Below are 13,755 nucleotides of genomic sequence, written 5' to 3' on the forward strand. Positions count from 1 at the left end.
GCAGCTTATCTGAGAAGGAAACAGTTTTTGAAGCTGTGCACCCAAAGCTTCTAGTGCCTTGGTCTTCTGGTGGAGTGCAAAGAGGTTGCAAGTGCTGGGTGTTTTGGTGCCTGTGGCTTTTCAGCAGCCTACTTCTCATACTACTTGATTCAAAGTGTCCTGTGGCGTAGTGATTTTAAGTGAGCTGGCTGGACAGTGGTAATCCTTCTCACCTTAAGGTTTTCAGGGTTTGCTTTCTTCTGGTTCAGAAAAGTCCTAGCACTTTTAAGTAACACGAGCTTTCCCCTCTGGATACAACATTGTTTTACAGTGAGCAAACAGGATGTGGTTAGGCTGGAGGGAAAACACTAGCTCCTTCCTCCCCTGCCTGCCCCCCTTGCAGACCCCAAAAGTGGGCGAGGTTGAAATAACTCAAACTTCAGTAAATATTTAAACCTTGTTCTTGCACACTCCTCATACTTCAGCCATATCAAGCAAGAACTTGTGAAGTTTTTAGGTCATTGTCTTATCTGGATTGGCCGATTTAGTTCTATCCTTATATAGGTTGTGCTAGTCATGGGCTTAAGCTTGAAATTTATCATTTTCTAAACTGCCCTGTTTTTTGGTAGTGTTGTGAGGCACAGTTTGTTCCCTGGATCTGATGGATGACTCTGCAATCACACCAGTGACTGTTATGGTCACAGAAATTACATCAGTTCTTTATCTGTATTATAGTGAGTAATTTGGTTTCAGCTGCTTTCTGCCAAGTCTGCTCTACAGTCATCTCCCTGCAGCCATTCTGCTTACTGTCCTTGGAAATAAGAAGTGAAGGAAAAAGCCATGTCAAGTTTGTTCTCTGACAAAGTTGGTGGATGCAGTTTGGCAGGAAGTATCAAAGGTACTGCAAATATGGTGACGTGAAAACACAGTGGTATTGGCTTCATTTAGTTGATGAACTAAGTTTCTGATCTTTTAGTTAACTACTGGATAATTAAGTGTTCTTAAAATATATGTCCTTGCTGTTAATTTAGCTTGTAAGGCTGCAAATATTAACACTCCTTGAACTTCAGCATCACTTTGAACATTAAGGTTATCTAACAAAATCCAAACTAGATTTGGAATTTTACTTACATTTGCCAAATGGGATGTAATATGCTATTTAAACTGTGCCACACTTCAGCCTGTGGAAAACAGTTTGATGTGTAAAAATCATTATTTTACTGACTTCTTCCCTAATGAGCTTTGTGAAGTAGGGATTAAACTTTGAGACTTTAATTTGGGATATGGCAGAAGTCTGAACAGAAGAGAGAATAAAAATCTAAAACATATGGTATAATACCAAAGTAGAAGCAAGTGAAAACAGTTAAAAATGAAGCAATTTCTTAAGCTTTAAAAATAGTCTGTATTAAAGACAGGCGGCTATAGACAGTAAAGATTGGCCACCAATATATTGGTGCAGATGTGATTTTTCTGGATACAGAGGAGTTCATAAATCATAGAGCACAACAGTAAATGTGTTTGGACTTGAATACATAAGAGATACTTGAGGTCTGAAATAAGTATATGGAATAGAGATTCTTTCAGCTTTTCTTAACAGTTACCATCTGACTGAACCAAGAATCCTGTAGTGTTTTACTGCATGTTCATCAAAGACTGAAATATGTAAAACAGCTAATGATTAGCTAGGGATATAAAATTAAACAAGATCTTAATGGCTGTAAGTACTTGGCTAGTCAGCTGGAAAAGGTAGGATAGTGAAGAGAAGTTCTTAGTGGTTAGAGTAGAATATTTAGCACAACTTATTTTTGAGTTGTAAGAAGGGGGTCTAATGCTCAAAACTCTGAAATTAGGCTAATCATGTTTTTAGGATTGAAACAGACCTCCGGTTTTCAATCATCAATATTTGGCATCATAAGCGGTCTGTAAATTTTTTTTTAATGTAGTTAGTTTTTTGATTTTATATATATCAGTACTAGTGAGCAGTTTTGGTTGGGGACACTGTAGTAGCAAACTTCCTGCCCATGCTTTCTTATTAAAGCCAGTGGTTTAATCCATATATTCAAATGTCAGTAAGAGATTAATTATAACCTTTTATTTTATTAAGAAGTAAGTAATACCTTAATGTGTTTGGGGGGGGACGACACACGACCCGCTAAACCTGATTGATCTGAACTGTAGGCATTTTACCTTAAACTGTAAATATGAAAAAGAATGATCTTTGCAAGAAGCTGTTCTCTACCATCTACTTCTGAAATTTCTCAGACTTACCTTCAGAAGCACCTAATCCCAGTCTCCTTTGCTATGTCTTGAATCATAGAAAATAAGGCTGAAATCAATAGTGGAAAATAATTTAGACAACCTTCCTACCCCAAGGAAAGATGGTGAAGTTCTATTTAAAGGGAAGTGTTACCATAGCTGAGAATACAGAGTGGTTTGAACTTGCCTTAGAGACTATACATTAGACTTCCTTGTGCCTGTGGTTTTATGATTTTAAGATGATCTGCTTGTGTCTGGATGAACAGGTAGTTTCAGCAATGTGGAGCGATGGCTGGTGGTCTCGTGGGGCACGCTGCAGCTTTTGGATCGGATTGCTGCAGAGATGCCGTAGTCACAGCGTCTACTTCCAGCAGAAATGTCTTCAAGCCTTTAGACAGGTATAACTGGCAAAGGTGTTCATTGAAACTTGTGTCTGCTCATCCAGTACTGCCTCCAGACCACAAATGTATTTAGACATATTCAAGAATGCATCTTGAACTGAAAAGTGAAATTTGGCTTGGTTTAACAGTGATATTTCTGTTCAGCTGTTTGCATTTTAATGATTCAGCTGGAGTGGAAATGATGGCAACCAGCCACCCTTAATTTTCCATGTTGACTGGAATTGCAAGTATTGAGGTTTGGGGGGTTTTTAATAGAAAGGCTTTTAAACCAAAGTTGACAACTTAGTGCCCTGTCTACAGTCTCTGTAACCTTAAAAATATGATTTACTGTAGTAAGATTATATTTTACTTTTCACTTAGAGGATATGTGTGTATGTGTGTGATGTCTAAGATGTATTCTAGTTGACTAAACACCATCTTAAAAAAAAATAATCTCATTAAAGAGTAATTCCAAAATGGCAGATTCCTAAGAGTCCTGTTGATGGTGTAGTTGGTTACCTGTAAGCTTCATACCCATCAGAATACTATTTCTTATGCAAGTGATCAAACTGATTATTTTAAAACTTGGAATTTGTGAAGTGCTGCAAGATCCTTGAAGAACTTAAATTTTAATTCCATTGTTGATGGTAGGGTGCTGATTCTCCAATTTCAGCTTGAAGAATAAGTAGACTCTCAACCCTGTTTTTTATTTAAAAGGCTGACTTGAGGTCATTTTTCCTCATCATAGTAACTGTGAACAAGCACATAACCTTTGCCTCACTTTTTCCTTTTCACAACTCTCTTGGGAGGGCTTAATGAGGTTTAGTACCCTAAAACTTTCACGTGGAGTCTACAGTGTAAAATAACACCAACGCTGACACTTAAACATTTTTTTGCTGGGATTTCTTCCTTTTCCACCCGTTTGCCTGGGCAGTTTACAAGCAAATTAGAGTATGTATCTTCCTCTTAGGCTTGCACTAATCTGTATTCTGATACTTGAGTGTGTGCTTTGATTTGTTGGTTGCATTTGAGTTTCTTACGTGTAGATACATTTGGTTATGTAGATCAGCGGTACCCTAAGCCTTGACCTGCTCATACTTGTTGCTGATGGGCAATGAGTAAGCAAAACCTCCTTATGTGTAAATGGCTGAAAATCAGTTACTCTAGATACTTCAAAACCCCCTTCTTTGTTCTTAGAACTGCTCATGGTTAGTGGCATCCAGTTGTGTTAAACTCGGGATTTGAGTGCAAAGAGTAGTATCTGATAGGAATATTAGGTGTCTTTGATGGAAGAGGAGAGTTTCTTGACTAGCTTTTAATAATGTTCTCCTGTCTGACTTTGATGCCAATTTTTCTTGGATGGGGTTTAAGATTAAGAGTTCTTTATCCAGCAGCTGATTGTTGGCTTAGCAAGTGTGGCAATAATTAATAGGGAATAAGTTACAGGTCGAAATAAAGCAGTTGGTATCGACTTGTTGGAATTAAGATTGCAGGTAGAGAGGAGATGCTTGCTCTTGGGATCCCTCCAAGCAGGAGAGATGGGAGAGAGGTAAGGTGTGGGGGTGGGTGAGTTGCATTGCCATCTCTATTCTAAGCTCTGCTAAAATGAAATTATTCAGAGATGATTAGAAGGGCCTTGTAACTGCAATGGTTTAAATTCTGTTTTCGTTATTTTTGCTGTTGCACATGAGAAATGGCGATCAAAACCTCTTATTGTGAGACTGGGAAAACTTGGATCTTGAACATGTTAGTGTTGGTGTAAGCCTCATGTGTGCTTTGAGGCTGTAAGCATGATGTTCTGGTTCACTATGGAATAAACTGTTCTGTCATTGTGATATCACAAGTAGAAGAACACAACTTTTGCCCAGAGTAACAAATGCCATGAAAGGGGAGGTGAGCTATGTGTGTAAGTGTCATACGTGTGTATGTTAAGTGGTTTATTATGGATTTGCCTCTGTTCCTACAGTGTGGTGCAGCTCGGTAGCACTGGTCATCTGACTTGTATCTCAGGGAGTCCTATAAAATAGAACACATGATTCAAAGAAATTAATGAAAACTTCCTGTTTGTCACAGTCCTTCAGGATTAAATAAGCAAAACATAAAACTTCCAAAACAAATGTAAGCTTTTAAGATGGAGAATCCTCTTCATGTTATCTTAGATCTTAAAGGCACGTATTGACCATCTGGTTAAAATCAGTCTTATGTACAGTTTGGATCAGTCTTAGTGTTCTCTACCTTCTGAATTCGGTGGGGCTTGTTTAATTTCAGCGTCTTTGGCACAATTGTCTTGGATCCTAAAGCTGCCTTTCCGTGTGCCCACTGGCTTATTCCCTTTACCACTACTAGTCTTTGTGCTTTCCGCAGCACAGGCTCTTATCATGGCTGACTGATTTCCCAAGTGAAGCAATTACAGTGCAGAAACAACCCCAAATGGGGTTCACCTGTTATAACTTACTAAATGTTGTGGGGGTTTTCTTATGTCAAGTTAATGTTCTCTAAACTAAGATCTTCCCTAGGAGTCACTGTCAAAATTACTACTGCTGCATGCCATCTGAGCAGTGTGCTCTTTGTATACGGAAACAGACGATCTACTGTAAACTTAGGGTGTATTAGGGCTGTGTTTCAAGAAGTCTGGGCACGATTGAAAAGTAATATTCCATAGTCATAAGGTAAATATAACCATATTTTTCTAAGGGTGCACTTTGAACATCAGTATGTAAAAGCTGTTTTGTTCAAAACTTCTGCCTGCTAACAGTAGGTGTATGGTTTCCTCAGTGTCTAAGTGTACTGCTGTGAGGAGGACCAGAGCTCAACTTCTGAGTATGCTCAGAACAAGCTTCCTGCTACTTAAGATCATCTGAGAGAAGTTACCTTGTGGTGATTACACAGCAGATACCTGTAGCTTGCTTGGTTTTTTTGGTTTTTTTCCTCCTTTTCACTAAATGTATCACACACACACTAAATGTATCCTTTGAATGTGTTATCTTAAAGTGAGTATCTATGCTCTGCTTTAAAGGACCTGCTTGATTATTTTTTTTCCCCCAAAACGTATCAGCAAGAATGGAAACAAGGAAGGTATGTGTTGGAGTAGAATGGGCAGGCAGAAGCCATTTTGGATTTTATGAAGTGCTTTGCGATTATAAAAGATACTAAAATAGTAGTTTTCAAATAGATTTTTTTGAGCAAGTATAACTAAAACCTTACACAGCAGACTCTAACTTTTTTGCAGCGTGCCAAAGTGAGAGATTTTGCTTACAGTCGTGCTTTTCTAAGGAGCAGGCAAGAAGAATTTCATGTAGGGAGCCAGCAGCTAAAGTTGCATTCAATTATATTCAACGAAGCACTATAGAATATGCTATGGTTCCTCTGCCTTAAGCTTATTGCTTGTGATCGGGCTTCATGTGCAACCGAGATAACACAGAAACAAACAGACATAAAAGTCAGTAATATTGTTCTGAGTCAGAAACATGCATACACAAAAATATCCACTAACATTTTTCAGTACTTTCATGTAAATGATTATGTTATGAAAGCTGACACGAGGATGTATGTAGTTTATAGTTTTCCAAGAGTAATTAATGGAAGCTAGAGGACAAAAACGTGAATATTAGCCAAGAAGCAGGACTGACGTGGTGAACAGAAAAACTTTATCTTTACCACTTAAAAGAAACTGTGTGTGGGAGATGGTAGAGAGAACTCTAAACCAGGTTTTATCCTCTTTTCTATACTGCATATATTGAAGAGCTCTGTATCTCATAATAGAATACATGGTTCCCATTACTAGTGACTTAATGAAATACTATCTTGTAGTGAAACATAGCTTGTGTTCCTAATGGTGCTTTTATTGTCAAGCTTGAGTTAGTTTTGTACTGTTAATTGTAAAGTTATCCTTTATATCTAAATTCTGCTCTATTTGGGTAGGGTGATTGTAGATAATGAAATGAATTCCTTTTGATTTGTATTTTACACTTAGGATAATGCGTTGTGGAATTTTGTAGCATGTGTTCATTTTGAAAGGTTTTATTTTCTTGCATGGGGAACTAGTTGGATTTATAGATCTATTAAGCAAGGTGAGCTAGAAATATACTGTTTGCTGTGATTTTTATATTCCTCAACTCGAAGTGACCTATTGAGTTTGAAAGTAGCATAAAACTTGACACTGTCGTCTTAATATTTGATCTGCTGTGATCATGACCTGTTAACCTTTAGCTTTAATGGCAGTATATAATTCTCCTTGAAAGTTGCAAATGTACTTTACTGTGGGGCTGACTGATGATAAAATACACTTAGCGTAATCACCCCTTCAGAATGTGTGTTGTTTCTAGTAGATACTGATCTCCTATATTTGTTATCTTATATTTGAGAGAGGCTTTGGTTTCTGATGTAATGTGGGGTCTGTGCAGATCATACACGCAGCATTTTGATTAGGGGCTAGAGAACATACGGTTCGTGAAAAGGCAAAAGCTAGTTTCATGGTGTAGTACCTATAAACATAAATTTTAGATTGTACTAAGATTACTGTATTGACCACAGTGACCTCTGGTAGTAAGGAAGAGTCAAAAGACAATCCCAAGGAATGCAATGTACAAATATTAAAACTGATTGAGAACTGCTTCGCTTCAGCCAAGATTCCTAGAACATATGCCTAAAATTATGTTCTTTAATGCAGACTGTCAAAGAGTTTCAATACTTTAGGGACTAAAGTTTTGGTTCTGTGATCTTATATAGCAGGTAAGACAGAAATACGCGGTGCTACTTTCTTATAAGCTACTTGATACAACTAGATATTTTAAATTGTGAAAAATGCTTTATTTATTGAATAGGAGAAATAAGCATTAGGAGTATAATACTTGCAAGGGCTGTAGTGACTTGTAATGCTGTAACTGTCTTAAGCCTTTGGTGTGTATGTGAAGCTTGTTGAATGGCTCTCTCTTAAGTGTTGTTCTGGTATGGTAGTAACTGAGCCTGCAAACGTCTTCTGTGTGTGAAGAGATGGCTGCTTTTTCAATCACAAAATAGCAGTCAAGAGAGAACATCTTTCTTCAAAGATTATTTTTATTTGGAAATGAGCTAACCAAATGAGAATGGCTGAATACAAAGGGATAACGTACGATCTGGTATTATGCTGTATGTTTCTTTAAAATATGCTTCACTTTGAGAGGAATGTTGCAGTACTGGGACAGTCATAAAGCATCTTTTAAAAACCTAAAATACTTTAGAAAATGTAATTCATTAGCTGAACTTCAATATAAGTTTTTAAAAGGGTGATTGACTAGAGTTGTAGAGGTTTCCTAAGTACACTGTGTAGAAGGGGGTTTGTGGAAGAAGTCAGCAAGCGTTTTTTTTTTTTAAATCTATCATCTCAGAAAACAAGTCTGTGGATTTTTGAACTTTATTTAAGCATCTGAGTATTTTCACCTTAAATGCTTTTTTCCTTTTTTTTCTTCTTTCCCATCAGATTTCCTTTATATCCAAAAGGAGGGGAGAAGCTTCAGTTTGAATATGGAGTGTATCTTCTCAACAAAAATATAGCACAGGTTGGTACACTGAGATTTTTATTTTGTTTATATCTGTCTGCTTAGTGCCAGTACAGCATGAGTCTGCGTCTGCTGTCTAGTGATGCTATTCTGTATGGCGAACATCTGTGAGCTAGTGGAGATGTTCTTGAAATCATTGTCTCTGCTTAGACCTTACAGCTTTGTGCTTGAGATTTTCTTCTGTGGTGCTTAGAGAAGGGCTTACCAGCTAATAATGGATCTCTTCCTTTTCAAATAGTAAATGCTGTGATTCTATACACATTGTTTTGGAAATTGTAAATGTTTTCTGTTATTTTTATTGTCATACTTGGGAATCCATTGGTGTCATTCTCATTACTGCCTTTAATTTTGCTGTTTTATTACTTTAACTAATATTCTACCCCTGTATTTATGACAAGAAAACATGAAAAGCTGGAAAATCAAGACTTGCAAGTGTATGACTTGATATTAAAAAAGAAGCAGCCCTCTAATGATCCTTACTTCCTTGCTCTTAATATATTTTAAAAATCATCCTTTACTTTGGCAAGCATGTGAGTTACAGGTTTACAAACTTGTATATGAGATGGCACTAATACCTGTTGCTAACACATTTGGTATGGAATTCAGAAAATGTTCAAAAATCTGGTCTGAAAGGGACCTGGGGAAGCCATTTAGATTGTTTAATAGCCCTAGGGCAGAGTCAGCTGCTCTTACGCTATCCCTGGTAGATGTTTGTGTAACTTTCCCTGAAGGAAAACCTGTGATCTAAGTACTGCTTAGTTCCAATGCTTGCGCGTCTTGGCCATTAAAGTCTTTTCTGACATCTAATCCAACTCTGTCTTGCTTCTGTTTAATCACGTAATCACTTACTATAATAATCTGTTTAAGTCTCTTCCTGTTTGCAAACCTAGGCATTGAAAGATTACTTCTCCTTTCTAATGGGTTACCTCATGGCTCGCACTTCTTAATTTCTGAGCGTTCTTGTTGTCTGTTGTTCTCCATCTGAATGCACATCTATCTTGAAGTGCAGTGCCCAAAGTTGGATGTAGTGTGGAGCTGTTGTCTTCAAAACATTGAGTAGGATGGCAGAAATGCTTCGCAGGTGTTGTCATTTTCCCCCTCCCAGTTCATTATGTTCTAATAGGTTTGTACTCTTAACAACCTAAGACAGTGATTTTTCACAAATCATTGCAACCAGCAATCCCAAGTCTCTTCTGCACAGCAAGAAAGTAGTTCATTCTGAATTTGCGTGGGCGACTCATTTAATTCATGTTTTACATGCTGTACCTTGGATGTATCCTTAAAGATGCACTTTTTTGTTCTTGGTCATGTTTCTGATTTGGTGATGTAACTTTAGAGGATGGGGAAAGGTACATTGAGAGCTCAGTCTCAGCTTTGTGCTATCTGCATCTGAGGCTATTCTCTATCCAGCTTACCTAATTAAAATATGGAATAGAACTGAGGTAAAGCCCAGACTTAGGTGGGGTCTAGGTTCTCAGCTTCACTAGTGCTTCCATTTACAGCGGTAAACCATTGGTTTTCACCCAAAGAGTATGTACTTGCTCTGTATTTGTTCATACTTTGTCAATATCCCATTTCCCCAGAATGCTTGTGAACATGTTAGACCATAAAGTGCCAAGAGATTTATTTAAATTCCAAAAGGAATACGACATTTCAGTTTCTACCCTGTTTGTAAGGCTTGGAATTAGGTTGGTCTGACAGTTTTATTCTTGAAGAATCTAGGGTTTTTTTAATGCTTAGTTTTTAGTTGTTTGGGTTTTTTTCCCAGTTCTTTTTTTTTCCCCCACTCCCTACCCCAAATTGAAGTAAAGCTTTTGGGTCTTTTTGTGGTGTTTATTTTTCAAGCTTGGATAGCATTTACCATTTTCCAGACTTCTGGTATCTTGCCCATGCTTAGTATATTTTGGAAGATAACCTCCAATGGCTCTGAAATTACTTTAAGGCTAAAATATCTTAAGATGAAGTTAATCAAGTCCTGCTAATCTTGGAAATTCACTTAACTAAGCTGTTAGTATAACTTAGACTGTGACTCTTTGTTGCTGGTATTAATAATGGCAGCCAGCTGTTCACACTTGACTTTCATGGGGAAGACTAGTGAGAAAAAGGGATTAAATACTCTTTCCTTCAAATGCTTTGATAGCTTTCTCTCCATTACTATCAAATCAATGCTTGTTTAATCTCTACTTAAGTAAATACATTAGTTCATTCTGCAACTTGTGAGTTGTGATGCTGTTTGCTTTGCTTTTCAGCCTTTCATGTTTTTGTTCCTATTCTGGAGTTTGCTGTTCAGTTACTTGATGCAAGTGCTCTGTGTGTGTTTCTTCATTGAGATTATGAACCTCTTCAGTGAGCCCAAGTTTGTAGTCTTTCTAGTTGTTGTAGTCTGGTTAGTTGGTGCTTCTGCCTGTACTATTTTTTTTTAATAGGAACTGTCATCACTTCACTTGTTTTCCTGTTTTTTCTCATTGAGCTGTTACCTGAGTTGTTACCACTGCTGAACCTACTGAAATCTTTCATTCTGATTTTGTCCTTGTCCAATTTCTAAAGAACTATGAACAGTTGAACACATGGTCACTCACCTGTGTTGCCTTCCAAATCCTTGCAGTTGGTTTCTGAAATCATTGGCATGTGTTTAAACTCATAAAAGTAAATGAAGACTTTAAGTAGGTATTTGTATAAAAAAAGCTTCCAAAGTTACATGATCGCTGTAACTAGTACAGGCTAGAGTAGTCAGTGGCCAGACTTTGAAGTGGTTCGTACAACACCAGTGGTTCACATGTTAATGCTTGAAATTGTATGCTGTTGAATATAAAAACATAATAAAAGTAAATCAGATTTTTTAGGGGGCTTCTACTACTTATTTAATCAGGAAAGTGTTACTGAAGTCCATATAAACTGTTGTAGTCACCTTTGTTTTGATATGTGTTCAAATATTGCAGCTTTTTATAGTTCTGCCATGGGGAAATTCTGTTGCAAAAGCAGCATGAAAGCAGAACAGTAGATAACATGCAGAAATAAATCACAGAACTTCTGTATTCAGGGACTGACTTGATTGAAAAACCTGAGATTGAATCCTTTTGAGTGTTCCTTTGAAGACTGGAACTGTTGAATTTAGAATCACGGAGTATCTCAAGTTCGAAGGAGCCCATAAGTAGCTTTTTGAAGATCTTAAGGCTGCTTTGAGAGAAGCTTCCAGATATACTTCATGTGAATGTGTGAAAATAATTATGTTTGGCTTGAGAATGAGCTGCATCTTTCTTATCTCTGGACTGTCACAACCTGTGAGGGTATCCTTTTAAGGCCCAAAGGTGTTTGCCTTAATTCAAAGAACCGGTCCTGCAAATTATTCTGTTGTGAATAAGTGCAGATCACTTGCTTAATTCCCTCCGGGTGCTGTGGGAAGTTTGGAGGTGTCTAGGAGGAACAGTGCTGACTCTACTGGAGGGTTAAGAAAAGAGCTTAGGTCTCCATCACCTTACTTGAATCATTCGTGCAAGTCTTGATCACTGTGGGTGAGAAACAAAGAGCCCAGAAAAACCTGTATCAAAGAAATACTTGAAAGGATTTGTATAAGCTTCCCGGCTTTCACAGATTTTTATATTTCTGGAGTTTGGCCTTTTTTTTTTCTTTTTTTTTCCCTTTCACAATTACCCAGAGTTCTGGCAGCAAGGAGAAACGTGAGTGGGAAGAAGTGAGACTGGGTTGATATTAAGTAAAATTACTGAAATAAAAACTCTTCTGGAGATAAAGTGGTACTGTTTTGTAAAACAGCAGGATAATAACAATGAAAACCACATCTTGCACTCAAGAGAATTCAGCTGGAATTAGAAGCAGCTCAGTGCTAGCTTGGTAGAGCATTTATTTGGAGAAACTTGCTTTGCTGTTACATTCCGAAGTCAAAACAATGTGTGTTAATTCCGAGAGTTCGTAATAACTTCCATCTGTATGTGAGCACAAATTGTTTCAATCCCCATATTTTCTATTTGTAAAATTGAATACCTCATGAAGTTCACAAAGCAGCTTTTAAAGTTGGATAACGTTAGGTAAGACCATAAATTGTCAGTTAAGATTTCAGCTCTGACTCTAGCAAACATACAAATGCGTTATTTTTTTCAAAGGGAAATTAGTGACTTATGTCCAATAATATCAACAACAAAAAAAAGTCACTGTCATTCCTAAATGCCATTGCTAAAAATGGGAATGAATTGCTCAGCTCTCAAAAGCATTAGGCTCTGGGAGATCATTGAGGAGGTGGCTGGCCCCACAAACTGCAACTGCTATGTTACGGATGTGTGTGGAGTATCTGAGGAAGATGAGGCTTTAAGTAGTAGGGGAATGAAATCAACTCTTGCATTGGTTTTCACAGCACAGGTGTTGAGATTACACTGTGAAAACTTCCTGCTACAGTGAATGTATATCAGGAGCTCACTGAAGCGTTGTGAGGGTTTTTTTTTGTGGGTGATAAGCAAAACTTTACACAGCGTGGGCAAGCTAGCATCCTTGAGTTCTTGTCACTGAACATCCAACGCGTGCAGCTCAGCTAGGGCACAGACACGGACCTTGTGAAGCTGAGCTCTCACAAGTCCTTGAGCAGTGGTCTTGGCACTCCAGGGTTTTTTGCTCTTGGCTCTTTGATTTTTTTTTTTTTTTTTTCTTTAATCTTAGGGTGTGTGGGGATGAGAGTGCAGTGGCTTTGAGTTTCAAATCTCAGGCCTGTAGAAAGGAAGAAGCTCTATTGCTGCTTTACCAGCTGTTTTGCTGTCTCTTTCCTTCATTCCCAGAGCCTGGGAATGCTTGGGCCTGACTTCAGTGTAGACTCTTCATTACATATGAAGAGATGATCTTATTTTAGTGACCTTCTTTCTTGAGGTGAGTCTTTAATGAGCACACACAGTGTCACTACTGGAGATTACCTGGCCTGAAGCTGTATACAAGTTAATATTACATGGGTTTTTTTTCTGTATTGGTCGTTATTTCTAACCCATGCTTATATGATGTGTAGCTTTTGAAGAGAGTGTGACCACCTTGACCATGAAACTTCCAGTTCCTTTAGGTATTCAAGAAGTTGTCTCTTGCATGATACTTGGCAGGCACTGTTGCTCTTCCAGTTGCACAGTTGCTTGGAGAGGAAATAATTGTAGCTGTAGAGCTGGTTTCTTCTGGACCCAGTCAGAAGGGGATTTACTGCAGCTATTTTCTTGCATGGGACAATCAATTTATTTGCAACTCTGAGTATCAAATGATGATGTGGTATTTTGGTCAGCCACTGAAGGAAGTGGAAGTTTAATTTGTCTCTTGATCTTCTGGATGTCTTATTCTGAGTCTCAGTCCAGCTTCACCGCAGAACCACAGGCCTGAACTATGATCACTGCAGGACCCCTTTTGGCTTTGTTGTTGCTGTGATGTTGGCTACAACTTCCATCTGGCTTTAGTGGACAGTGCCTTGGAAACAGTGGTGTTCTGTCCTTGTCTAAATTACTGGGTCTTGGAGGGAGACTTGCAAAACTGGGTACCAAACAGTTTGGGCTGTCACATGGCTCTCTGATTTCCTAGAGCCAAGCTAAGGAGTGAATATGTCTACTCTTACCCCAGCTGATTGCTGG

At 38.0% G+C, this 13,755-nt stretch overlaps 1 protein-coding gene across 4 annotated transcripts in view; it reads left to right on the forward strand.

Moving 5' to 3' along the window:
* UVRAG (UV radiation resistance associated) overlaps positions 1-13,755 on the forward strand; it is a 102,730-nt gene that overhangs the window by 60,990 nt on the left and 27,985 nt on the right. For all 4 annotated transcript variants that reach the window (XR_008730882.1, XM_005440949.3, XM_027807782.2 and 1 more), the window contains one exon: positions 8,074-8,152. Coding sequence is in view for 3 of the 4 variants with exons in the window: in XM_005440949.3 (XP_005441006.1) it covers positions 8,074-8,152 (79 nt within the window). In the remaining variant the exon portion in view is untranslated. The remainder of the gene's footprint in view (positions 1-8,073; positions 8,153-13,755) is intronic.

This window comes from Falco cherrug, chromosome 2 (genome assembly GCF_023634085.1).
Source record: "Falco cherrug isolate bFalChe1 chromosome 2, bFalChe1.pri, whole genome shotgun sequence".
In the NCBI taxonomy this organism is placed as follows: Eukaryota; Metazoa; Chordata; class Aves; order Falconiformes; family Falconidae; genus Falco; species Falco cherrug.